The sequence below is a fragment of the Labeo rohita genome, chromosome 8, assembly GCF_022985175.1.
Source record: "Labeo rohita strain BAU-BD-2019 chromosome 8, IGBB_LRoh.1.0, whole genome shotgun sequence".
NCBI lineage: Eukaryota > Metazoa > Chordata > Actinopteri > Cypriniformes > Cyprinidae > Labeo > Labeo rohita.
This window is the reverse complement of record NC_066876.1, coordinates 6797567-6824684: the sequence shown is the minus strand read 5'-3', so window position 1 is coordinate 6824684 and position 27118 is coordinate 6797567. Positions and strand designations below refer to the sequence as shown.

Below are 27118 nucleotides of genomic sequence, written 5' to 3'. Positions count from 1 at the left end.
TTTTCTGCTAGTGCTAAAGAAATAAGTTTTTAGGAGCTTCCGTCAACTTAAATGGACAAACAGCGCCATCTTGTTGATAGAGACTACATAGCACTATATTAGATATTCAAAAATCAAAACTAACTACAATTTAGATTTTTAGGAGTATGCAATTTTTTAGGGGAAAAAAGAGCAATAGATCCGCGTGTATTATAAATATAACTTAAAGCATTAAAGTACGGTATAAAAAAAATCATGTTCTAGTGTAGCTAAATAAGGTAACGGTCAGTTGGAAGGATTAAGGTCTATATTATGTTTATTTATTTTTAATGTAAGAACCGACGCGACCATTTGTAGCTTGAATGTGCGAGGCTTCCGGTGCCATTCGCTTCCGGTTATTTACCTGTACAAAATAGTCTGTTATGCTGTTTGATTTTGCAAACTGGTAAGCTATTTGTTGTCGTATTATTTTAAATTCATAACAATCATAGACACGCTGGTTGGTAGTTTACTTCAAAAGTTTTTGAACAGACAGATTTTTAATGTTTTTAAAATAATTTTCTTTTTGAGAACTGATCCAAAATACAGCAACAGCATAATTTTGTAAAATATTTTTACTGTTTACAATAACTGCTTTCTATTTAAATATATATTTTAAAATGTAATTTATTCCTGTCATCAAAGCTACATTTTTAGCATCATTACTCCAGGCTTCAGCATCACGTGATCCTTCAGAAATCATTTTAATATGCTATTTTGCTGTTCAAGGAACTTTTTTTTATTATTATTATTATTCAAATGTTTTATTATTATATCATTCAAAAGTTTGGAGTCAGTATTTTATTCATTTATTTATTTATTGGGGGTTACAGAAATTACTACGTTCATTTAGCAAGGATGCTTTAAATTGATCGAAAGTGATGATAAAGACATTTATGATGTTACAAAAGATTTATATTTGAAATACATGCTGTTCTTCTGATTGTCTATTCATAAAAGAAACCTGAAACAATTCTATGCAGCTGTTTTCAACATAATAATAATAATACATGTTTTTTTGAGCAGCAATGAACATTTATTATTATTATTATTATTATTATTATTATTATTCAAAAGTTTTATTATTATATCATTCAAAAGTTTGAAATCAGTATTTTATTCATTTATTTATTTATTGGGGGTTATAGAAATACTACGTTCATTTAGCAAGGATGCTTTAAATTGATCGAAAGTGATGATAAAGACATTTATGATGTTACAAAAGATTTATATTTCACATAAATGCTGTTCTTCTGACTTTCTATTCATAAAAGAAACCTGAAATTCTATGCAGCTGTTTTCAACATAATAATAATACATGTTTTTTTTTGAGCAGCAAATTAGAATATTAGATTTTTTTCTGACGGATCATGTGACTGGAATAATGATGATAAAAATTCAGCTTTAAAATCACAGGAATAAATGACATTTTAAAATATAATCAAATAGAAAACAATTATTTTAAATAGTACAAATATTTCAGATTTGACTGTTTTTGCTGTCATTTGGACCAAGTAAATGCAGGTTTGGTGAGCAGAAGAGACTTAAAAAACATTTTTAAAAAAATTGTCAGCAATTCAGCAAGTTTTCGAGACATTTCACATTTTTTCAAGATTGTGAAACATGCTCAAATTAAAGGGCATCACAAACATATTAATTTAACAGAGACAGTTCAGTTCTTATGGCTTTTTAAACATGTATTTTTACTTTACAGATTCTAAATAAACTTTAAAAGCCGCTTTAAAATGAGCAAAATTAGGTTTTGAGTTACTCAATTTAGTAAAGGAAAAATATAAAGTCTGATAAATATAAAATTAAAATTATTATTATTCAACAAAAACAAATCGATAGTATATATTTTTCTTTTGAAAACAAAAAAAGTCTTCGATTACAACTCACATCCTTTTATGTAAATTACGACGTGAACTACATTTCCCATGATCACCTCGCCTCCCAAGCGTACGCTCTAGTATCGCGATATCATCTAAAATACTTTGCGTTGTACCGCGAGATTACCTTCCTGCTGTCTGGTACAGCACTAAAAACTGTCAGTGAGGTTAGAGGGGGTAAGAATTTCTCAAATCGGCGACTGCCGTTCAAACAGCGGTGTGAATGTCCAAATCTGTGCTTTGGTGTTATTACAAACGAAACGTGTGACACTGAGGAGAAAAACGGCAGCGTTCTCGTCCAAACTGTACAGGCCAACAGTATCTGAACTAGATCAAACAGTGCTGTAATACAGCGAGCAAATGGCGTTGAAAAGAATCCAAAAGGTGAGTCTGTGTGCATTGTGTGGATCGCATAACCTCACAGCCTCTGTCAATGTCCTCCTCATCATCTTCTAACGTTGTCGTGAATGTAAAGCAGTCGCACTTTTCTCATTTTGTCCCCATCTGGTCAAGACAAAGACGGATGGCCAATGGTGGATGCATGCAGTCGACAGACGCACGGTCTCTTTCTGAACATTACAGATTCACACACATGCTGTATAAACAGTCGCCGTTACTTAGATACGGCTGATCGTGACTATTTGTTTTGCGCAATATGTGATCGACTACGGCTATTGTCGATACGCGATGCTGTAGCATACGGATCTGTGCGCATAATAACGCATGATTTGGGGGTTGACAGGAGCTGTGGGGACAGATTTATGACATGTACGTGCTTTGGCGCTGGAAACATTGTTAAAATGTATCTTTTCTGTTGTCGGTCATCATGAATGAGAGAAGCGCCACTGCTGCGCATGCGTGATGGGCGACAACTGCTTTCAAGTTGCCAAATGCTGAACCCCAATGTCAGTGTGTCCATATATGGCTTGGCAAATAGGGCACTAGGACAGCGGAGGGTATTTTTAACAGATTCGCCACCCAGCCCGAATAACCAGCGAGTGTAATCACAGAAAAAAATGACTTTGAGTCTGTGTATCGCTTTCTGTTATTCCACAATCTGAGTGTTGTGTAATAAAGGAGTTGAATTCATTGTTTACTCACCCTCATGAGGCTGTTCTTTTAAATGAGGGAAGATTCGAAAAAAATCTCTGACGTTTATAATGATCAGCTCCAAAAATGATTAAAAATATATATATCCATAGTGACTTGTGTGCTCCATTCAGAGTCTTATGAAGCTCAAAGCTTTGTAAGGAGAAACCTGAAATTTAAAGGAATAGTTCACCCAAAAATGAAAATTGTCATTATTTACTCACACTCAAGTTGTTTCAGACCTGTATGAGTTTCTTTTTTCTGTTGAACACAAAAGAAGATATTTTGAAGACTGTGTGTAGCCAAATCTTTGATGGTCCCCATTGAATGGGGTCCATCAGCTGTTTGGTTACCTATATTCTTTAAAACATGCTTGAAAAAAAGAAATAATGACATAGATTTGGGTCTATTTCTCATACGAAGTTGTGTAACTTCAGAAGACTCTGAATATACAGCTCAATTATTATCTCAAGTATTATCTTGCATTTTGTACAGTTATTAAATTAGCTTAATTTAAGTTTGAATATAGTTTTTTTTTTATGTGACTTAATAGTCGTAATAATCAAAATATAATTTATCATAGATGTTGAAAATAACTTGAAGGAAACAAGAATGTTCAAACTGTAAACAAACCAGTATATTTCCTTACAAGGTTTGAATTAGCCGCTGTATTTTGAAAACTGTTAAAATCATTAATTTTTTATTAAAATAATGATGTACTTAGAGAGCCCCGCCCAGACTGGCTGATTGGCTGTAAGTTTTGATTGATTTTTTTTTTTTTTCTTTCATTTCTGACAGACAAATTGCTTGTAGCCGGACTCTAATAGGGCACTGTGATGTCCACGTTGCAGCAAATGCGGACAAAATCACAGAATCCGGTCATAAAAAATGGAATTTACTGTAAATTTTAATGAATAAATCTATAGTAGGTCAGTACACTTAAATCAAAACATGATATGGGCTCTGTAAATATTATCCCACTATAATTTAAGCCATTTATAATATAATTTATAATTTAAAATTTGAATCCTGCATGTTCTGCATGTCTCTGTGTGAATAAATGTCGCAGACTGTGGTTTTGTTTACTACACACTTACTGAAGCAAACGTGACTCTCGCAGTGTTTTCAGCCTCTGCTGCTTAGAAATATGAGTGCATGACCAGATAAACAATCTCTAGAACTGCTCTGAGAGTCACTTCATGAGTATTTTACGGTTTCTTATGAAAAAGACAAATCATATCATTTACGAACTTAAACTTAAAGGTCTTTACAGCAGCCTGTCAAAATAAAAGTTTGGTTTTAACTTCAGGAAACTGTGACAGAAATATAGACTTCATGTAATGATAATACTTAGAATTACTATTATTAAAAAGAATATTGAATGGAATATTTTAAGGAATATTTACCAGAAAAAATGTTAACCAATACACAACACAGTATTTCTGAAAATAAGTAATTAAATAATAATAATAATTAATTAGTTAATTTATTAGTTTGATCGCTTAGTTTAGTTATGAAATTAATTATTTAGTGATGCTTTTAATTATTAAAATGAATGAAACCATTAAAATGGAATCCAGAAAATTAATGAAAAACACTAAAAATATTAAATATAAGTCTTAGGTCTTTCATAGGGCCTTTCATAGGGCCTTAAAAATGAAATTTTTGTGAAAGCTTTTAATTAATTGCTGTTAAATTGTGTAGGTTTCTTGATTTCAATTAATTAGACATGCTTATTGATAATATTTAATTTAACCATTAAAACACAATCTAGAAAGTTTAAAACGAAAAAAAAGGAATCCAGTAAAATTGCTATGAATCTGTTGGCCCTAATCCTATCACATTGCGTCTGGTTAATATATTAGGATACTTGGTGGCATGATTTGTAATTTTTGGAGCTTGGCAGCTATGGTCACTATAAATTGTCCACAAAAAAAAAAAAAGCATCAAAAATTCAGCCTTTGAAGCAAAAATAACAAATACAGGTTTGTAATAACATGAGGGTGAAGAACAAAATTTTCAGTTCTGGGAGAGCTATCACTTTAAGGTCTGTGAAGCCATGTGAAATAATGCAGAGGATCTGCTCGTACACATTCACAGACCTATGAATAATGATAGATATTAGACGTTTAACTTTTGACGAATGCCAGGTTATATTAACAAAGGGGTCAAGAAAGGGTGTCAACAACAGAACAACAATAGACTGTAAAAGCTCCGCCTCCTTTAAAAACAGCACAGATGTAACACAGTATGTGGCGTGTTGTTGTGCTGCTCCTGCCAGAGGTCATTTTATATGGATCAGTCTTGTGCAATGATCATGATTACGATATCAGAAATTAAAAACCTGTTTACGTGTATTTAAGCATGTAAGTATGATGTAATAGCGGGTGTTAATACAGGCAATATGTTGATTTAATACACTGGACTCCACCATTGAAAAAAGGATAATTATGTTTTCGAGACACTATTGTTTTTTACCTTTACTTAGAGTAAACAGTCTTTTCTGTGGAGAATAACTCAGTACACTATATTGCAGGTTTATGGCATGATGATATTTTTATAATTGTCCCTAAATTCAACATATAGTTTTGTTTGGTCAGATAGTTTGAGGGGCGATTCATTCTTTTATTTCTTGCACTGATGTCATTTAATGACAGTTAATGTTGCTCTAATCTGTATACGACGTTAGATATGATGGACTGATCCATTAAAGCCATTTATGATGTTTATGCTGAGAGTTAAGGTTATTGAAAGTGCTGTCGGTGAACAGCTGACCGCTCTGCGTCTATCTTTAGAGAGGCGTTTTCAGGCGCTGTGAGTCAGGCAGTAACTTCTAGCAATACAAACAGCCGCTCAAGAGCTGAATTAGAGGGGTGACATGGCCATGAGAATGAGATATGAGATATTTCAGGTGAATGATTCAGAACTGTTACAAAAATACACCTGATGCCAAATACTGAGCCACACTGTCAGAATACAAACGGTACATGAAGCTAACAAACCTCAGTAGAGAAGTTGACGAGGAACAGATAAAAAAAAAAAGACACTGTAAATATTGTCCAGTGCTTGTATAAAAAGAAGAAGTGGAGATTGAGTTTCCTTAATTCAGATTAACATTGTAGCAACTGTTATATTATTGTTGAAAGACAGGTTTAAGATAGAAACTGGGTCAAATGCCAGCACTGAGCATTAATAAATCTCATGAAATGTATATAGAACTTATTTAGCTCCAATTGTACCCCCAAATTAAAAGGAAATAATTGAATGCAGTTTAAAATATAATGCATATCCACAACTGTTCTCAAAAAGTGTTTCAGTAAATCTTTTGTTTGAATGAATACTTTCAGAGCATTGTTTCATTTAGCAAGGATGCAATAAATTGATCAAAAGTGACAGTGAAGACATTTATATTGTTTATAATTATTTGTATTTTAAGTAAAGACTTGAGCATTCTTTTAATCAAAGAATTAATTATTATTAAAAAGAAAATCAGAAATGTTTCTTCAGCATCAACTGATGATTGGAGTAATGATGCTAAAAATTCAGCTTTAAAATCACAAGAATAAATTACATAAAATTTATGAAAAATACAGTTTTTACAGTTTTTTGATCAATAAATGCAGTCTTAGTGATATTTATTTAAAAAACATTTTTATGGACATTTTTCCTTTTTTTTTTTTTTTTTTTTTATCTTGAGTTGTTGGTTTAAAATCATTGGCACTGTATTTTTGCAGAATATAATTTTTTCTTTTCATGTTGGTGAGATAACTTCAGGTCATTGCACACTGAGTCCGAAATTTTCGTATGCATGTTTTCTTTTTTTTTCTCGTGTTCGTCATCCTTTCCTATCAAAATGTTTGCTACGAAAACACACAAAATCGAATGTGATCCAAATTTTTTATGATGGATGAAAGTTTTGGAGGCAGTGTGTAAACATGATTGACACAGCGTAAGGTTGTATTGATTTTTTTTTAAGGTATGTAAATTTCAGATCTTTCTTCGTAAAACAGTACTTTTTCTGTCACATTTTGAAAAATGTAAGAGATTATCTTTTAAAAGAAGGACATATGAATAGGCTGTTTTCCAAAACTGACATTTCTGTACACCCTGATATTTTTCAGTCACACCCTTTGTTTATACAGCCATATTTCACTCTCACAGCCGTTTGTAAGGTACTATGAGATGACTGCCGTAGTGTTGGTTTTGCTGGCAACACTCCTGAAACCATCTCTATCTCAATATGGAAACGAACCTCAGAGCCAGAGCATTAGGAGTATGTGTTGGCAACCACATTACACTAACATGAGCCAAAATCTGTTTTTAGAAAGCATTTTGAGTAAATGAAGTATCCTGATGCTGATAACATTTTGATTAGACCAAGAATCCTTAATGTATTTTATGAGTTTTCTCTGAAGTGCACTCATAGTCAAATAAGCAATGTTTCCTGCACCAGAAATGCTGTTTTAAATTACATGGCTATTTTGTTTTTTTCGGTCAGGAACTGACAGACCTACAGAGAGATCCTCCAGCCCAGTGTTCAGCAGGTCCTGTCGGAGAGGACTGTGAGTATATGAGATACGAGTGAATGATATGAGTTACCATTCGAGTGAATTTGTCAGATTACTGTTTAAATATACAGACATTAACATGTATTCACTCTAGTAGTGATCCCACTTAGATCGTCCAACACTAACTACTATTGCCAAGATGCATAGAATCAGTTCTCGCTCTCCTTCAATACTGCCTGTTGAATTTATATAATGACTCATGTTTTTCAGTGTTTCACTGGCAGGCGACAATAATGGGGCCGGTAAGTAGCTGTTTTTCTGCCTTACTGTTTTTAAATTATAGGGTTCCCACAGTCACGAAATGTCAGTGAATTGTGAAAAGGCCTGGGGGAAAAATCTGTACACTTAAGATTAATAAAATTAGTAGGCTTAAAATTAGTAATATCTGAAAATGTCATGGGAAAATCATGGAAATTCATTGGTCAAAATGTGTGGTAACCATGAAATTAGTTAAAGGCATGGTTCACCCAAAAATTAAATAATTTACTCACCCTCAAGCCATCCTGGGTGTATATGATTTCCTTCTTTCAGATAAATGCAGTCAGAGTTGCATTAAAAAATGCCCTGGCTTTTTCAAGCTTTATAATGGCAGTGAATGGCTATTGAGATTTTGAAGTGCAACCATCCATCATAAAAAATTCTTCACATGGCCCAATGCATTTGTGTGAGAAAAATAACTATATTTAAATCTTTATAAACTGTAATCTCTAGCTGTCATACACATGTTAGCGAGGGAGCGTTGTTCCAGTGGATGACATAGGTGTAGTGTAAGCTCTAATGAGAATATGCTAGTCTTACAAGAACAAAGTTTTGTTTACAGCAAAGGAAAACCAGTCTCCTCTTGGGTCATATCTGAATCTTCCAACATTTGTCTTTACAAATCTTTACTACTTCTAATTCGTTGCTTCTAACCGGTGTTTTTTTTTTTTTGGTCTCTCCTCTGCGGTTCAGCGTTGTCACTTCTCACCGGAGCTTATGCTAGGCCTACATCCTACATCATCCGCTGGAACGCCACTCTCTCATGAACACATACAGTCAAAAAGTCAGGCAAAAGTTTACATACACCTTGCAGAATCTGCAAAATGTTAATTATTTTACCAAAACAATAGTTTGTTTAGAGATAGTTGTACATGAGTCCCTTGTTTGTCGTGAACAGTTAAACTACCTGCTGTTCTTCAGAAAAATCCTTCAGGTCCCACAAATTCTTTGGTTTTTCAGCATTTTTGTGTATTTGAACCCTTTCCAACAATGATTTTGTATGATTTTGAGATCCATCTTTTCACACTGACGTCAACTGAGAGACTCATATGCAACTATAACTGGTTCAGGTTCAAACACTCACTGATGCTTCAGAAGGAAACACAATGCATTAAGAGCCAGGGGTGAAAACTTTTTGAATTTGAATATCAGGGTCAATTTAACATATTTTGTCTTGGGGAAAAATGTGAGTATCTTCTGTAGTTTCTGACGGGCTATATTAAATGGGGAAAAAAATATGATATTTAGGCAAAATAAGAAAAATGTACACATCTTCATTCTGTTTAAAAGTTTTCACCCCCGGCTCTTAAAGGGGTGCTATTATGCTTTTTCACTTTTTGAACTTTAGTCAGTGTGTGGTTTGTATCTTTGGGCATAAAAAAGATCTACAAAGCCACATGCCGAAGCCGCGATCTACTCTGGTTGCCGCGTCGGAGCCGTAACATGCCACAGACGTGCAGTGTGTGCCAAGAGATTTATTCATCATATAGTGTAGATAGCTTCACTTATAACTTATGATTTTTTTAAATCATAAACTTGCAATAGAATAGGCTAGGCTAATCAGTGATGATGTTCTTTGATAATATTAGGCTGCTTTTAGCCTTATGCTGGAGCTGGTTTCAGGCACTGAAACTAAGTATGTAAAATAATTAAATAAATTAGCACGATAATATCATGTATTGGTGATCTCACAGGCTGATGATAGGACCCAGCACTACTGTAGTGTATTATTTACTCACCCTCCATGGATCCTTGGTGTATATGACTTCCTTCTTTCAGACGAATGCATTCGGAGTCTAATAAAGTCTAATAAAGTGCATCCATCCATAATAAAAAGTAGTGAATCCTGTAGTGAATACATGCATTTTTGTAAGAAAAATATCTGTATTTAAAACGTAAGATTCAATATTAATCTAGCTTGCGTTAACTGCTTTGACAAGGGGCGTGGCAGTACTGAAACGCAAGCTGTTCGCCAATCGCAGCGCACTGGGATAGTTAACCAATCATAGCACATTTCCTTTTTTCAGAAGGTGGGCCTTCAGTAAACCCGGAACTAATCGACCTGTTTATGCCAGGCTGGGGAGAAAGGTGTTGTAATAATGTAAATTATGTGAAAAATAATGCGTTTTTCGAACCACCAAGCATGAGAGCATGTTCTAGTACAGCCCCAAAACAAAATCAAGACTTTGAAAAAGAGCATAATAGGACCCCTTTAATGCATCGTTTTTCCTTCTGGAGCATCAGTGAGTGTTTGAACCTTCTGTAATAGTAGCATATGAGTCCTTCAGTTGCCCTCAGTGTGAAAAGATGGATCTGAAAATCACAGTATTAAGAATCAAGGGTATGTAAACTTTTGAACTGGATCATTTTTATAAATTCAGCTATTATTTTCTCTTGTGGACTATATGTAAACTTCTTATATGTGAAATATCTTATTCAGGTCAGTACTAAGTAAAAAATAACATGCATTTTGTATGATCCCTCTTATTTTGGTAAAATAATTAACATTTAGCAGATTCTGCAATGTAAACTTTTGACCTCGACTGTACGACAGTTAGTGGAAGCTAGAGATTACGGTTTATAAAGTTGTAAATATGGATATTTTTCTTACACAAATGCATCAGTTTAGAAGGCCTATACTAACCCCTGGAGCCGTGTGGAGCACTTTTATGATAGATGGATGCACTTCATTGGACTTCAAAATCTCAACACCCATCCACTGCCATTATAAAGCTCGGAAGAGCAAGGACATTTTATAATATAACTCCGATTGCATTTGTCTCAAAGAATAAAGTCATTTACATCTAGGATGGCTTGAGAGTGAGTAAGTCATGGGGTAATTTTCATTTCTGGGTAAACTATCCCTTTAAGAAAAGTTTTTAAATTATTTAAAAGGGACATTTGTAGCATTTTATTTTCTTCAAGAAGTCCACTTACAATGTTAATGAAAGATTACTTGTACCAGAAACAGTTAAAGTTTAGTGAAATAATGAGGTTACTTTACCTTTAACACTGCTATATGTAAATATCCAGAAATATCATGTCCAGAAATTTTGCGCTGTGAATGTTTGTATACACTGTACATTAAAAAAAGTATGTAATAACGTCCTTTAAACTAACTGAATGTTACTTTTTTTTTTTATTATTAATTTGTTATTATCATACATTGTCTGTTTAGTGATAGTTGCAGTACATGCATACATTAGCAAAGCTGTGTTCTTGGTTTTTAGAATGACAGTCCATATCAAGGAGGGGTTTTCTTCCTTACGATTCATTTTCCAACAGACTACCCTTTTAAACCACCAAAGGTCAGTTGCTTTGTGATGTTCACTGTGTTTGGAGACATTAGTCAAATGCTGATATGCATAATGGTTTTTAATGCTGTAATCAATACTCTCTGCATTGATTGACAGGTCGCATTCACAACAAAAATCTACCACCCTAATATTAACAGTAACGGCAGTATTTGTCTGGACATCTTGCGATCTCAATGGTCACCTGCACTTACTGTATCCAAAGGTAAGATTCAGGCAGCATCTTAATGCATGATACAAGCACATAAAAAAAAAAAATGAGCTTGAGCACTTGTTGGACAGATGCGGTTTGACTGTTTGTTTTGAGTTCTGTAGAGCCTTGGCATCTCTGGGTAATAGCAGAGCGCTGAGCCCTGTGTGGGTGATGTTGTCAGACTGCAGTGATTAGTCTTTGTTCTAAGCAATGACCTAGTTTGGATCACTCCACGAGAAGCTGTTTGTGTTATATGACAAACAAACACAGGGCAGCGTGAGAGAAGCTCCTCAATCCAGCAGTAGAGACGATCAGGATGTTTTGGTATTATATCTTTTTTATGTGTTCCCTTTCTTTTTTTTAGTCTTGTTGTCCATCTGCTCCCTGTTATGTGACCCGAACCCAGATGACCCGCTGGTACCTGAGATTGCACATACATATAAAGCAGACAGAGAAAAGTGAGTGACCGTTGCATGCGTATTTTAATGGGGTCTTAAAATATATAAATAAAAGAAATTTCACTGCTGGTGATGGTTTCTGCTTTTATTTGATTGACTTCAAGATTATAACACATGATATGTGTGCCGTCAGTATAAAAAAAGCTTTATGTAACATTTAGGTTAAGAACAGAAGACAGTACAACGGTTATACTGCAGATAGATCACTCTGATTGGATGAGACACATTTAGAGCTGTTGAAAAATAGCCAATATATGCACACAGACAGTTAAATACAAAATTATTACCCATGGCCTCTGATGATATACTGAGGTCTTACGAAGCGACACTACCGTTCTGTGCAAGAAACTGAACATTATTTACAACATTACCTGCTTGTTGACTGTTTTTACCTTGTCATAGTTGGTCAGCAGGCTGGTTGATGAGGGGTTTTGGCCACTTCCTTAGCTGGTCAGGCTGGAACAACCAACTAAAACCAGCCTGACCAGCTAAAACCAGCTACTTTCAGCTTAAACCAGCTAAGACCAGCCAACCAGCTTTGGCTAGTTTTAGCTGTTTTTTTTTTTTTTTTTTTTCAGCAGGGTTATTACCTGTAATCCAGAGCTTTAGGCAATCCAGTTTATTTCTGCAAACTGGTGCTTTCGGGCAGTTTGTTTCTGTTGTTAGTATTTTTAACATGACTAGCATGTTGTTAACATGTTTCTGGTATTATTTAGCAGGTTGATAGCATAATTAGCATGTTGCTATGAAGTTTCTAGCATGATTAGCGTGTTGTTAGCACATTTTTAACATGACTAGAATGTTTTAACATGTTTCTAACATAATTAGCATGTTGTTCACATCTTTAAAGCATGATTAGCATATTGTTACCATGTTTCTAATGTTTCTAACAAGATCAACATGTTTAAGCTTATCATGTTTCTAACATGTTTCTGGCATGATTAGCATGTTTCTAACATGTTTTTAATGTGCACATATCTAACATGGTTAGCATTTTGTTAGCATTGTTACGTTTCTAGCATAATTAGCATGTTGCCAACATGTTTTTAGTATGTTTCCAGCAAGATTAACTTTTGTAACATGTTTTTAATGTGATTAACATGTTGTTAGCATGTTTTAACATGACTAACATTTTGTTAGCATGTTTTAGCATGATTAACATGTCTAGCATAATTATGCATGTTGCTGTCATGTTTGAAGCATTATTAGAATTTTGTTAGCATTGTGTTACGTTTCTAGCATGATTAGCATGTTGCCAGCATGTTTTTAGTATGTTTCTAGCAAGATTAACTTTTTTAACATGTTTCTAACATGTCTTTATCATGATTAACATGTTGTTGGCTTTTTTTAACAGGATTAGCATTTATCTAGGATAATTAGTATGTTGCTGGGAAGTTTCTAGCATGATCAGCATGTTGTTAGCATGTTTTTAACATGATTAGAATGTTTTAACATGTTTCTAACATAATTATCATGTTGGTAGTGTAATTAGCATGTTGTTCACGTCTTTCAAGCATGATTAACATATTGTTAGCACATTTCTAACAAGATCAACATGTTTCTAGCAAGGTTATCATGTTTCTAACATGTTTCTGGCATGATTAGCATGTTTCTGACATGTTTTTAATTTGATTAACATGTTAGCATGTTTTAACATGATTACATGTATCTAGCATAATTAGCATGTTGATGTCATGTTTTTAGCATGATCAGAATTGTTAGCACATATTTAACATGATTAGCATTTTGTTAGCATTGTGTTACTAGCAAGATTAATGTTTTTAACATGTTTCCAACATGTTTTTAATGTGATTAACATGTTGTTGGCATGTTTTTAACATGATTAGCATTTATCTAGCATAATTAACATATTGCTAGCATGTTTATAGCATGGTTAGAATTGTGTTACCATGTTTCTAGTATGTTTCTGGCAAGATGTATTTAAAACAGTTAAGAATAAAAATTATTATACATAAAATATAGTGCAGTCAGTTTGGATTAACATGTTGTTAGAATTTTTAACGTGATTAGCATTTATCTAGCGTAACTGACATGTTGCTACCATGTTTATAGTATGGTTAGAATTGTGTTAGCGCGTATCTAGCATGATTAGCATTTTGTTAGCATTGTCCTACATGTTTCTATCATGATAAGTATGTTGCCAGCATGTTTTTAGCATGATCAACATGTTGCTAGTATGTTTCTAGCAAGATTTGCATGTTTGTGACACGGTTAACATGAATAGCATGTTGCTAGCATGTTTTTTTTAAACCATGATTAATGTTGTTAACATTGTGCTAGCATGTTTTAGCATGATTAGCATGTTGCAAGCATGTTTTAGCTCATTTAGCAAAAACAATTTAAAATCCAGCTAAAACTAACTGATTTACAGTTAAAACCAATTTATTTAGTAAAATAAATCTAAAAACAGATAAAACAAAAACAGCTAAAATGACTAACACCAGCTGAATTAATAAAAAACAGCTTAAAACCAGTTGATTTAGCAAAAAACAACTAGAAACCAGCTATTAGAAAGTGAGTTGAGCAACTGATTTGTGCTTCTCGAGCTGTGAACTCTCTAATATGGCTCAATCCAGTTTCAAGAAGTTTGAATTAAATCATAAGAGTGTTTATTTTTTTTGCTCGTAGGTACAACAGACTAGCGAGAGAATGGACACAAAAGTACGCCATGTGAGAGTGCCTGCGACTGAAACACTACAGAATCAAACGGACAGAGAAACGTGTTTTTACTTTGAACAAGAGGAGTCAAAAGAAGTGAATGTTGAGGGGAGGGGACATCCAAACACCAGACCCTTGGAAGGGGAGCAGAAGGCGGAGGTGAGGAGGTGAGAGCCGCTGGTACACGTTGGCCGCTATGTGCTGAATCCGCTGTCATGTGCCGTTCTCCCAGATCCGCCGCCACAACGGCTTAGCCTGGAAAACTCCAGGAAAACTGTAAAACCGGACAAACCTCGGGGTACCACAACCCAGGAAGTTAGACTTGTACTACTGTTAGTTCTGTTATTACTGTCATTGTGATTTTCTCAGTGTTACTCTTGTCATCACTGTTTTGCTGAATGAGGAATCGTTGGGCTGAAGTTGGAACGCCGGCGATACAAGATCGATCGTGTCTGAACCATCGCACCGTCCCGTCGGAGTCCGTTTGGAAACCATAGTTGTGTGTGCACTTTAATTTTTAACAGTTTGCGATAGAATGTAAAAAAATCGGATGTCAGAAAGACCTTTCTGTAGTCTCCGCCTTCCAACTTCCTGCCGTTTCAGTGTTATCCCATAAAACACTATGAGTGTGATTAGGAAAAGTGATTCACCCAATGATAAAATGTGATTTGGTTTTTGAACAAATTGAAGTTATAAAAATAGTCAAGTGAGTCTATATCTTTGTGCTATAAAAAAATGAAACATAACACCATGTCCTAACCAGATGCAATGCAATGCGATTCCAGCAACAATCACCCCCCATACCCTCATTCACTGCTACCTATGTTACTTCACTAATATAGTGTGTGAATTTGGACAGTTGGGAAGTAATTTGTCTCGAACCTTACATAGATGTGTTCTGGCGGCTAGCTGTTGAGTTGTAGTGGTGCATTGAATGAGTGCACTCGATAATGTTCACTTTGGTTTTGGACACTGCAATTTGTAGTGAACTTTAAAGGGTATGTGGTGATTTCGACACTACTACAAAAGACAGTTCCCTTAATAGTGAACTTTTAAGGGTGTAGGGGTGATTTCGACACCACTTCAAATGACGTTCCCTCAATAGTGAACTTTTAAGGAAATAGAGGCTTTTTCGGCATCGCTACAAATGACGTTCCCTCAATAGTGAACTTTTAAGGGAATAGAGGCATTTTTGACATCGCTACAAATGGCGGTTCCTTCTATAGTGAACTTTTAAGGGTATAGTGGCGATTTAAACACCACTACAAATGAGGGTTCCCTCAAAAGTGAACTTTTAAAGGTATGTGGCAATATCAGCACTACTATAAAATGACGGTTCCATCAGTAGTGCACTTTTAAGGATGTATGGGTGATTTTGACACCAATACAAATGACGGTTCCCTTAATAGTGAACTTTTAAGGGTATGGGGCGATTTCGGACACTACAACAAATGGCGGTTCCCTCAAATCCTACACTTTTAGGGTATTTTGGCGATTTCAACACCAATACAAATCGTGGTTCCCTCAATAGTGAACTGTTAAGGGTATGGGGTGATTTCGACACCTACAAATGATGGTTTCCTCAACAGTGAACTTTTAAGGGTATGGGGTGATTTCAGATGCCACTACAAATTGCGGTTCCTTCAATAGTGACCTTTTAAGAGTATGGGTCGATTTCGACATCACTACAAATCGTGGTTCCCTCAGTAGTGAACTTTTAAGGGTATGGGACGATTTCGACATCACTACAAATCGTGGTTCCCTCAGTAGTGAACTTTTAAGGGTATGGGACGATTTCGACATCACTACAAATCGTGGTTCCCTCAGTAGTGAACTTTTAAGGGTATGGGGCGATTTCAGACACAGACAAGCAATTTGTCTGTCCACACCAAACGCGACAAGCCTATAAGACATGAAGTGACAGCCAATTAGAAGAGTGTGTGAGCAGAGCTCTCTGAATATTTACTGGATAAATTTGTAATATGATCAAAATGAACAATTTTAACAATATTTTAAATATATACTCAGTGACTAATACAATTTTTGGAATTTTGTTGTGAAATACACTTGTTTGTTAACGGATTTTACAGTTTTACTCTTTTGGTGTATTTCAAGGTGTTTTCAAGACCTGAGGTAAATTATCCATTGTCGCTTTCATTAATTAAATTTGTACAGTAATGATATTCATAACACAAATTAAACTTTTAATATTGTACAAAACACATACATATCTTAGACAGGTCTAATCAGTGTCAGTGTTAAGAAGGTTACTTTGGAAATGTAATAGATTACAGATTAAGTAATGTAATGTAACCGATTACATTTGATTACTTTTTGATACATTTGACTTTTTTAAATTTACATTTACATTGTCATTTAGCAGACCTTTTCTTCACATTACTTTAAGTAATGTAACTGATGACATTTGATTACTTTTTGATGACTTCTAAATTTACATTTACATTTAGTCATTTAGCAGGCACTTTACATATATCACATTACTTACTTTGACTAATGTAACTGATTACTTTTTAATTACTTTTCTAAATTTACTTTCACATTTAGTCATTTAGCAGATGCTTTTATCCAAAGTGACTTACAAATGAGGACAATAAAAGCAGTCAAAACAACTTTCGAAATCTTTAATCTTTTGAATTAAGATGATAATAATTTAATTGTAAAGCCAGCCAGCCTAACCCACAAAATCAGACTTTAGCAACTCTTTTTACTTTGAGATCATTCTGAGGTTAAATACAGGTCTAACATCAAAACAAGATTTAGTAAATATTAATGCAAGAAGTATTCAGATGTAGCCAACTTTGTAATTTTTAACCTTTTCATAAGTAACTGTAATTTAATTACACATTTTTCCTTGCTGTGTAACAGATTACAGTTACATTTGTTTTGCAATTAAATTACGTCATGCCGTTACATGTAACTATCCCCAACACTGGCCACAAGGTAGCAGAAACTGAAAAATGTATTTAAAAAACAAATTTATTCAAAAAATTTATTTAAAATAAATAAATAAATAAAAAAAACAATCACTTGTTTTTTGTTCAAAGTTGAAGAAATATGAAAAACAAACCATTAATCTTCGTGTTGGATTGCATCTCATTAGGACACAGTGTTATTTTTATTTATTAGACAATTCTTTTCTTTTTTTTTTTAATCATATCACCTTTTGACATATTCTTTATTTAACCTTGAGTGTCGTTTTCAGAATTAAGCTGGCCATTTGCACAAGACATGCTCTTGGTTTCCATTTGCACTGTATTTTTAATGTTGCTCTGTGTAAACATGCGCTAGATGGATGGCTTTTCTCAAACATAATTTTTTCCAATTGATTCGCAGTGAAACGGTGTCGATTTTAAAAGAACGGACCAATCAGATGAATCTGGGGGCACGTTAACCATATTTACTCTTCATTTTGTCCAACAAGTGTATATGGAAAGTTCCATCAACCTGTTTTTAATGCAAAAACGCGCCTTGTGCGAACGGCCACTGAATTAATTCACCCTCAGCCGCATGTGCATGATATGGCAGATGTGTAAGTATTTGTTTTGATAAGTATTGTGAAGTTGCTTTAGAAATCAAGGCAGATTTTTATACTCGTCTTAAAAATTCACCCAAATGCTTGCAGAAAAAAAAGAGGGAGCAAAAATGCTGAATGGTGGGACTGTGTGGAAAAAAAAAAAAAAAAAAATAATGCCACCATTTCTGCCAAATGTGATTATGCCCCTTTCAGATTTGCAAGCAGTGGGCACGTCATAGCGTATGAATGCAATATTTTTCGGCTATTTAGCATTTATCTCTTCTATGAACCTGTCTGCAAGAGTGTAATCCTTAATAATCTTTAGATACTCTTGTTCCTGTAGTCACTAATATTACTAACTTTTGACAGAGTAGACGGTATGTTTGATGTGTGACCAGCGCAGGTGCTGGACTCGAGTACTTTTACTGTAAATTAATTTTTTGTAAACGCACTCATTAACTCGTGGCTGCCTATTTAGAGGTGGATGATCAAGATGTTTACACGGAGCAGAATGAAAAAATATTTCTTCACTCGTCTGAACTGGAGCTCGGGGAGGTTGGAAAGCAGCTTCTCAAACGCGAAAGTGTGAACATCTCCTCGCTCTCACCTCCTGGTGCTGCTCTTCACAAGCCCGTTGCTCAAGACTCCCTGAAAAGGGCTAAATATTGCCATACTTATACTTAGCATCATATATGTGTACTTTCACTAAGAAAATTGATATTTGTGTCCACTATAGCTTCAGATATGCTTTCAAAAAGATGGTTTACCCCAAAATGTGAATTTTGCAATCATTTACTCAGACAAACAGAGAAATTCTGAAGCGTGTTCTCGCTGCTGTTTTCTATAAAATGAAAGCGGATGGGGACCAAATAAAAAGTGCCATATAAGTTTATTCCAGTAGTAGATATTTATTGGAATTGGTGCAATTGTTGCTTGATAGTTATAGTCACCATTCACTTTCATTGTGTGGAAAAGAGCAGCGTGAACGTACTTTAAAATTTTTCCTTTTGTGTTTTACAGAAAACAGTCATTTGGGATTTGACAAAACGTGATGGTAAATGATAATAGAATTTTTCTTTCTTCCTTTTTTTTTTAAAATTGAATTGAATGTAAAATTGTATGCCAACTTCTAACTTTGATTCAACGACCGGCGGTCTTTGTATCAGCAAATTTTTCACTACTAAGTGAGGCTCACTGGTTGTGCATCTGGAAGTAGAATGTTACGTTTAATTTATTTATTTATTTGCTATTTATTTGTCGTCTTCCAGTCATCAGCTCAAATGCAGTCAGCCTGGAATTACGAGTCGCTTCTCTTCGTCGGTCAAGTCGCGAACCTTTTTGAGATTGTGCTAAGGCGGTATAGCGTGCTTTGCACTCTGGTAGGCTACAACCTTTTTTCCGCAGCTATTTGCAAGATATCAGGGATCTTTTTTCCATTCTCACCTCCCCAGAGACCCTCAATAAAACCTTAGCCTTAACCATCAATGTATAAGCAACTGTACTGTACTGTTTACTTTGTGTTTTAACTTGTTGATTGGTACTGTACTACTTTGTGTATCACATACACACGTACACAGAGCCATAATGACCTCTCCTTGCTAACTGTCTGTGCTAGAATACCCTGTCATCTAACCAGCTCTCTCCTCAGACTCAGTACAGCTGAGACTAACCTCCAAGGTGTCAACTTTAGTGAATAAAGCTCCTTTTGTTTAATACATTGTCTTGGATTTATTGCGTCAAGACAACACCACAGACTTTTATGCTTAATCTACTGCACTGTCATTGATGGAAACTAGATAATGACATTTTGGATAATTATGTATTGGGTGAATCTCACTAAAAAAGGTATATATTTTATATGTATATTTATATTTTACCTCAAGATCAAAAGAAAAACTAAATTTTAATACATTTTAATAGTATATTTCAATATTTTTTGCATAAGAAAAAAATTGAGCTTGTTCTGAGACATGTAACATTTTGTTCAATGTTAAAAATTAAATAAGTAATTTATATTACGTTATTATTTTTAAATTATTTTACAATAAAAAATAATTTCCTCCAAGAATTTATATCTTAAATCAGATTATTTGCTGCTCCAGAAACATTTCCTTTTATTATCAGTGTTGAAACAGTTGTGCTGCTTATTATTTTTGTGGGAATTTTAAAACACTACCATTCAAAAGTTTGGGGTAAATGTAAATTTAAAAAAAAAGAAAAAGAAAAAGAAAAAAACTGGAAAAAAAATATTAAAAAGTTATTTAAAAACTCTTTCTTTAAAAAAGAGAGAGAAGAAATTACAAAGATTTCTGTTTAAAAATATTAAAATGTATCTACCTTATTGTTTCTGTAACAGTGGGCGTGGCCATTTGTACATTTTATGGGTGTGGCTTCTAGTCTCATTTGCGTCCAGCTATTTTTAGCTGTACAAAACGAGCCGTTTTGCTGCTTGATTTTGCAAATTGGGGTGTCTTACCATGTTTTTTTTATGTATTATCTTAAATATGAACACACTGCTTTGTAGCGCAAACAGTTTAACTGTTTACTGCATGTTTTAATAGAGGGTTTGCACTTACGTCACGGTTTGTTCATTTACCCGGATGCCCGGCCATATTGGTGATACTTGGATGTAAACAACAATATAATACTGAATACATTGTTCTGCTAATTTATGCTGCCTAAACCATGGAAAAAACATGTGGAAGCTGATAAACCATACAAAGAAGGACTCAGTAAGCAGGAAATGCACAATATTTTGACAAACTAAAGTTAATATGTGGTAAAGATACGTACAAGCGGTATTAAATTAAGATATTAGCCTATTATTTCACCTACCTGACTGGAAATGATAAGAACAAACATGAATGTTGTCAAGATTCTTGTTCAGTTTAAATTTTGTCAGTCTGGAGTACTCCAAATGTTTTTCCCAGTCCAACCGATTAATCCAGCCCAAAACATGACAATAATTGACCATTTTCAGCTGCAATAATCAGCAAAATTTTCTAGTTCGGCTCGGTTCCGAAGCATCCGTTATGTTCAGTGCCGCCAAAATGGCCGATTGATGACGCCTCGTGAAAACAGTCTTCACGTTATGTCCATGTAAACCTAACTAACCGGAAGTCTCGCTGATAAGGTGGATAGAAAACAGAAAATACTGTTTTTAATGAGCGGCTGTGATGCCTAATTTTTTTTTTAGCATAAAAGTTAAATATATTTCTAATTCTGACCCATCCATTGTCTTAAGAAATCGTTTTTTTTAAATGATAAAGCATAAAACTATTTTTGTTGGTGAAAAGGTCATTTTATGGTTTAGGATGTTATCATAGACTGTAGATTTGTTTATTATTATTATTATTATTATTATTAGAAAGGTAGTAGTAACCATGTTCATCTGTGACTTTAATGCCTGTCCAGGAGATGTCGTTGCTACTTGGTTTATAAACTTCTACTATGACGAAGGCTTTAGCCAGAGAGTTGCTTGGTAACCTTCAGAAGCCGCATAACCTCATTAAAATTATTTTTTCTTCTTCTTTTACCGTTTTTTATTGCAGTTTTTAGAACAAAGAACATATAAAGGCAATAGCATATAATAATACAAAAATATAAAAAAATACAAAAAAAAAGCGATAAGAAAATCACATGTCCATAAACGTACAAATGATTACAAATTATTTAAAGAATATATTGAAGGCTTTAAAGTAATTTACAGTTTTTTGCTTTGTTACTTCTTGTTTGTTTTAACGTATACATGTAGTGACCCATTTCTATTATAAATGAGTAAAATTCGTTTTTTTCACTACCCATTTATATTTGTGAATAAAGAATTTCGCATATATAATGAGTACATTCATAATATACAAAAAAAAACTCATTAATATTCACATGCCGAGTCATCATTCGCCCGCTGACATCCTTCCTCATATTAGCGTCAGCTCCGCAGCCAATCAGGAAGGCGTACTAATTAATATTCATGAGCTTCGGCTTCCCCATAGTAGGGTTCTCCAGGGAGGAGTGAGTGCTACGTGATGTGGCGCGGCGCGCTTCCTGTCTGCGTAGAGCCGAGAGAGAGCTCCCCATCTACCCCCGGAGTTCACTGCAACGTCTGTCCCCTCCGCCGGACGGTCAAAAACCCACAGATTTCCCCATCATGGCTGTGAACCTGAGCAAAAACGGCCCAGCTCTTACCGCGGCCTATAAGGAGGTGGTTGATGAGAAGTCGGAGACTAACTGGTGAGTAGTGACTCAAGGGTTGTGTCTCTGTTACACTCACTGACATCCTCATGTTTAGCATGTTAGCGGCTCCTTTGGTATTTCAAACGCCCTGCTTGTGTTTATCACAACGTGAATCATCATTAATGCTCATTTGGATGAACACAATGACCATTTGTGATGTTAGCGAGATTATCCGTGTGCCCTCATCCATTCACAGCTTGTGCACAAAAACATTGAGTCTTGCAAAAATGATTTCCTCCCAGTAATACACTGTTGCTTTCAGGCCAACGATTGAAGTTTTTATTAAATAATGCATATGCTTTGACCTCAGTTGCATGCTTGAATGAGATCAGCTGACCTGATCAGTTCAGAAGCATCCCAACTTTTGGAGAACATGGGGTTTGGGAAGTGTGCTCATGTTGAACCACTCCTACCTCCTTATTTTCCTGTAGTTTTTTGTCCATATATGGCTGCTGGAATGACAACTCCCTGCCTACTATTTGTGACTCAATTAACATGCAGTCTGTGATCCACATTGTCTCATAATCAAAAATAATTGCTCTTTGTAGTCAGAATGCTACCTCAAATGCATGAGTGTCCATGGCAGATGTTTAGAGAACAGTAAGAGACTTCCTCAGTCTTGTACAAGTGGCGTACGGGCTGTCCCGCTATATACGGAAATTATATTAATGTTTGACAGATTCACAACAGACCAAAGTCCTGTAGCTTTGCACTTTGAAGTGTAAGTGAGTTTCAATTTCAGTAAGTGGAAATGAGGGCGAGATGCGTTGGATGCTCTTGAGAGGAGGCTGTTTAAGTTGGGTCATAAGCGGTTCAGAAATAAAGAGTGATTAAAAATGACCTACATTAATTACACTCATCATCCACCCAGAGATTTGACATCATTTGGGAAAAACCACACAAATACAGTCAAGTTACGCAAATGGGTAAAAAATAACATGTGCATTACCCTTCGAAAGTTTGGGGTTGGTTGGGATTTTCCTGTAATGGAATTGTATTTCTTTTAATCCGTTTGCTTTTTATAACTTTTAGTAATTGTATTTTGGAAGTATGCATTAAATTGATTAAAAGTGACAGGAAAGACTTTTATACTGCTGCAGAAAATTCAACATAATTTTAATTTCAACACATAATAAAAATCAAATTTTGAGCACGAAATCAGCATATTAGAATGATTGCATTACTGGAGTAATGATGCTGAAAATTCAGCTTTGCACCACGGAATTCAATTGCATTATAAAATGTATTAAAATGCTAAAGAGGTATTTTAAATTGTAATAATATTTCAAAATATAATAATATAAACTACCAGTCGAAAGAATTTGAATAGTAAGATTTGTAGTGTTGTTGTTTTTTTGTTTTTTTTAAAGAAGTCTCTTCTGCTCACCAAGCCTGCATTTATTTGATTCAAAATAAAATTGTAAAATATTTTTACTATTTAAAATAACTGCTTTCTATCTGAATACATTTTCAAATGTAATTTATTCCTGTGATTTTAAAGCTGATTTTTTTAGCATCATTACTTCAGTCGCATGATCCTTCAGAAATTATTCTAATATTCTGATTTTCTGCTCAAAAAACATTTATTTTTAATATTTTGTTGAAACCAGCTGAATACTTTTTTTTTCGGTTTCAGAAGAACAGCATTTATCTGAAATTGAAATCTTTTGTAACATTTTAAATGTCTTTATCAACACTTTTGATCAATTTAAAGCATCCTTGCTAAATAAAAGTATTAATTTCTATAATTTCTTTCCCTAAAAAAATATATATATTATAGTGTATAATGTTACAAAAGCTTTTTATTTCAGATAAATGCTGATCTTTGGATCTTTATATTCATCAAAGAAACCTGAAAAAAATGTACTCAACTGTTGTAAATATTGATAATAATGATCATTTTTTAAAAAAGTTTCTTAAACAGCAAATCAGCATTTTAGAATGATTTCTAAAATTGATTATTGCTAAAAATTCAGCTTTGAAATCACAGGAATAAATTGCATTTTTAAATATATTCAAATAGAAAACAGTTATTTTAAATAGTAAAAAATATTTCACAATTTTACCGTTTTACTGTATTTTGGATCAAATAAATGCAGGTTTGGTGAGCAGAAGAGACTTCTTTAAAAACATTAAAAATCTTACTGTTAAAAAACTTTTAATTGGTTGCGTATTTTTACACAACTTGGTTGACATAAAACTGTTCCAATTTTTTATTTTTTATTTTTTTGTTAGAGAGAGAATTAATTTTTTTATATCTATTTTTCTATTCAGTTTTATTAATCAATCTGGGATTTTAAACTCTTAAACCCATGTAATTTTAGCAATAAGCAAGGCTCTTTATTTAAAAATTATAAATAAAATAAAATAAATAAATGAATTAAAAGTTTCTTTGCATTTTCAAATTTAGCTGGATTACACATAATCATCACATCTAACTCTTGTGCTAATAATATGCTGAAATTTGTAATTAAAAGTTGCAGTAAAGTGTTTTTATTGCTGCACTCACTGCTGGATTATTCTGGTTGTACTGTATTATTTGTATTGGCCTTTAAAAAACCCGGTCAAGCACTATTTGGGAGCTGTTTGTAAACAGATGGAGTTTATGATAGGCTGCTGAAGGAATTTGCTGAGAGATATTGCATCTGTATGATTGCTTTTAAAGAGCTCAGGATTTTTTGATAACCAAATGTCACAAAATCAACAGTTTTGATGAGTCATCATAGATCCCCGGAAGGAACAGGCTTAACATTGCCGTTTAAAGAAGCAGCTTTGTCTTAACAATTGTGACTTTCATTTCCATATCAAACCACAACAGAGCATGAATGTCACAGGATGATCAGACCTTTGAGATCTTCTAGAAATAAAACAGCTGCAGTTCTTATTCCTCATTACGGCACTTCCTATTTCTGACAGGAGAGAGTCTTCTGTTGACTTGGGCTCTGTGTTTCAAAGAGGAAGTTGACACAGCTTCCTTTCTGCACAAGTGTCTTTGTTTACAGACAATCAGAGCTGAGTTCACACTCGTTCGGTGCCACCTCAATATCTGCTTCATATTACAGACCTTTCAGAGGACGTTTGAGAACTTGTTTTTCTAATGACGCTTTTCAGTTTTCGTTCTGCTGTATTGTAGTGTCGTCTCTTTACTATTATATTAATATTTTGAATTAGTTTTTATTTTCATATTCTCCATTTTTATTTTGATTTTAGGTAAAGTTTTTCTATTTTTAATTTTAAATATTTTATTTAACTAATTCTTATTAGTTTTATGTTATGGTTTTTAGATGTCTATATAGTTTTTAGTAATTTTTAGTTTTTGTTGTTTTATAAATAGTGGTTTTAGACAATTAGAAATGTTTCCTGTATTTTTATTTGTTTTTAAAATAACTTCTTAAAGGGAGATTTCACCCAAAAATAAAAAATTCTGTTATTAATTGCTCGCCCTCATGTCATTCCAAATCCGTAAGAACCTTGTTTAATTAAGATATTTTTGATGAAATCCGAGAGCTTTCTGACCCCGCATAGACTGCATGCAACCACCACATTCAAGCCCAGAAAGGTAGTAAAGACATTGTTAAAATAGTCCATGTGACATCAGTGGTTCAGCCTTAATTTTATGGAGCTACTTTTTCATTGAAAATCCTTTTTTACTTGGAAATGCATCAGATTATGAAAGTAAAATCACTTGTGAACGGTGTTTCATGTCAATTTTAGTTTGAATGACTGAGCCATATTGCCCTCAATCTTCAGTGACCTTGCTGTTTAACACTTATGTAATGCTTTGCCTTTACACGTGTGTTTTCTCTGCAGGGCTCTCTTCACCTATGAGGGAAACACCAATGACATCCGGTTGGCAGAGAAAGGAGGTGGGTTTTCTTCTGCTGCTGATCATGTGGAAACTCATTTAGTGAATTACAGTTATTTGCATTAGTATCATGAGGTATGTAGTGTGTACGACAGTGTTTTTAGCAAACAGTGTCAGCGTATACCCATCTTCAGCCTGCAGCATTTGTTTTCAGTACAGTGTGTTCTTTGTATTAATTACATGAACGGCACACTGAACCGGCTGACTGTCAAGGACAAGCCAAGATTCAACTAAAGATTTGTCCAGAGGTCTTTCTACATGTGTGAAAAAATGGCCTGCTTGGTAAAAGGAGGATGTTATGTTAAAGGGGTCATCGGATGCTAAGTTCACTTTTACATGTTGTTTGAACATTAATGTGTGTTGGCAGTGTATGTACAAATCTACCCTATAATGATAAAAATCCATGCAGTGGTTTTTAATTAATCTGTTAAAATAATATCCCCTTTTTCAAATCAAGCCATTATCAGACGTCGGTGTGGCGTCACACCAACAGAGGTCGCTCCCACAATAGTTGATTGACATGAGCGTCTTACCTCAGATCAGCTGTAACAGTCCGACCCTTATTGTTTTGATGCTGGAGCAGGGATGTAAGTTAGACAAGAATATCTCTGATTGAGCGATTGAGGTGTTGTGTTGCTGAATGTAATAATGAACATCATTTAATTGATAAACTAATGTTTTTTTTTTCGGTTTAGAGATGAAGTTGTCGACACTGACTCGTCATTATGTATGTTTCATATGGATTAAATAATCTTGAGAGTATTTGCTTTTTTATTTGAATTGATTCATTTAAAAGTAGAGATTTCACTCTATATATTAGATATATTTTTTCATGTCGGTAAGATAAGTGTACACTGAGTTGTTCACACAACGCTCAAGTTCACAGAGACTGAGACGTCCTGTTTGCTTTCAGTATTTTACAAAAGCACAACGTTTTGTTGTTATTGTGAGTGCACACAAATAAACAAAGGATCTCTCTTTACAGACTTGAAAGATGTATTACTCTTATCTGTATGACC

The 27118-nt window shown here is 34.2% G+C and overlaps 2 protein-coding genes across 8 annotated transcripts in view; both read left to right on the top strand.

The window, feature by feature from the left end:
- Window positions 1-2029: 2029 nt before the first annotated feature.
- Window positions 2030-19716, top strand: ube2d4 (ubiquitin-conjugating enzyme E2D 4 (putative)). Its single transcript, XM_051117196.1, has 7 exons — window positions 2030-2291; window positions 7495-7558; window positions 7775-7806; window positions 11053-11130; window positions 11236-11341; window positions 11694-11787; window positions 14437-19716. Exons 1-7 carry the CDS (start codon window positions 2268-2270, stop codon window positions 14480-14482), a joined length of 444 nt encoding a protein of 147 aa, XP_050973153.1. The 5' UTR covers window positions 2030-2267; the 3' UTR covers window positions 14483-19716.
- A 2295-nt stretch (window positions 19717-22011) lies between these two features.
- The window catches only part of dbnlb (drebrin-like b), a 34567-nt gene continuing 29460 nt past the window's right edge, over window positions 22012-27118 (top strand). For 3 of the 7 annotated variants that reach the window (XM_051116967.1, XM_051116962.1, XM_051116960.1), the window contains exons 1-2: window positions 22013-22231; window positions 26045-26100. In XM_051116967.1, coding sequence (XP_050972924.1) covers window positions 22149-22231; window positions 26045-26100 — 139 coding nt within the window. In that variant the 5' untranslated portion in view covers window positions 22013-22148. Of the gene's footprint in view, window positions 22232-26044; window positions 26101-27118 lie in introns of all 7 variants that reach the window. The other 4 variants (XM_051116965.1, XM_051116966.1, XM_051116961.1 and 1 more) reach the window with 3 other exon arrangements.

Bases quoted from the DNA above. Each gene is read 5' to 3' on its own strand.
- ube2d4 (XM_051117196.1), top strand. From the start codon at position 2,268: ATGGCGTTGAAAAGAATCCAAAAG. The intron at 2,292-7,494 runs GTGAGTCTGTGT...TTTTTCGGTCAG, and splicing joins CGTTGAAAAGAATCCAAAAG to GAACTGACAGACCTACAGAG. The intron at 7,559-7,774 runs GTGAGTATATGA...CATGTTTTTCAG, and splicing joins AGGTCCTGTCGGAGAGGACT to TGTTTCACTGGCAGGCGACA.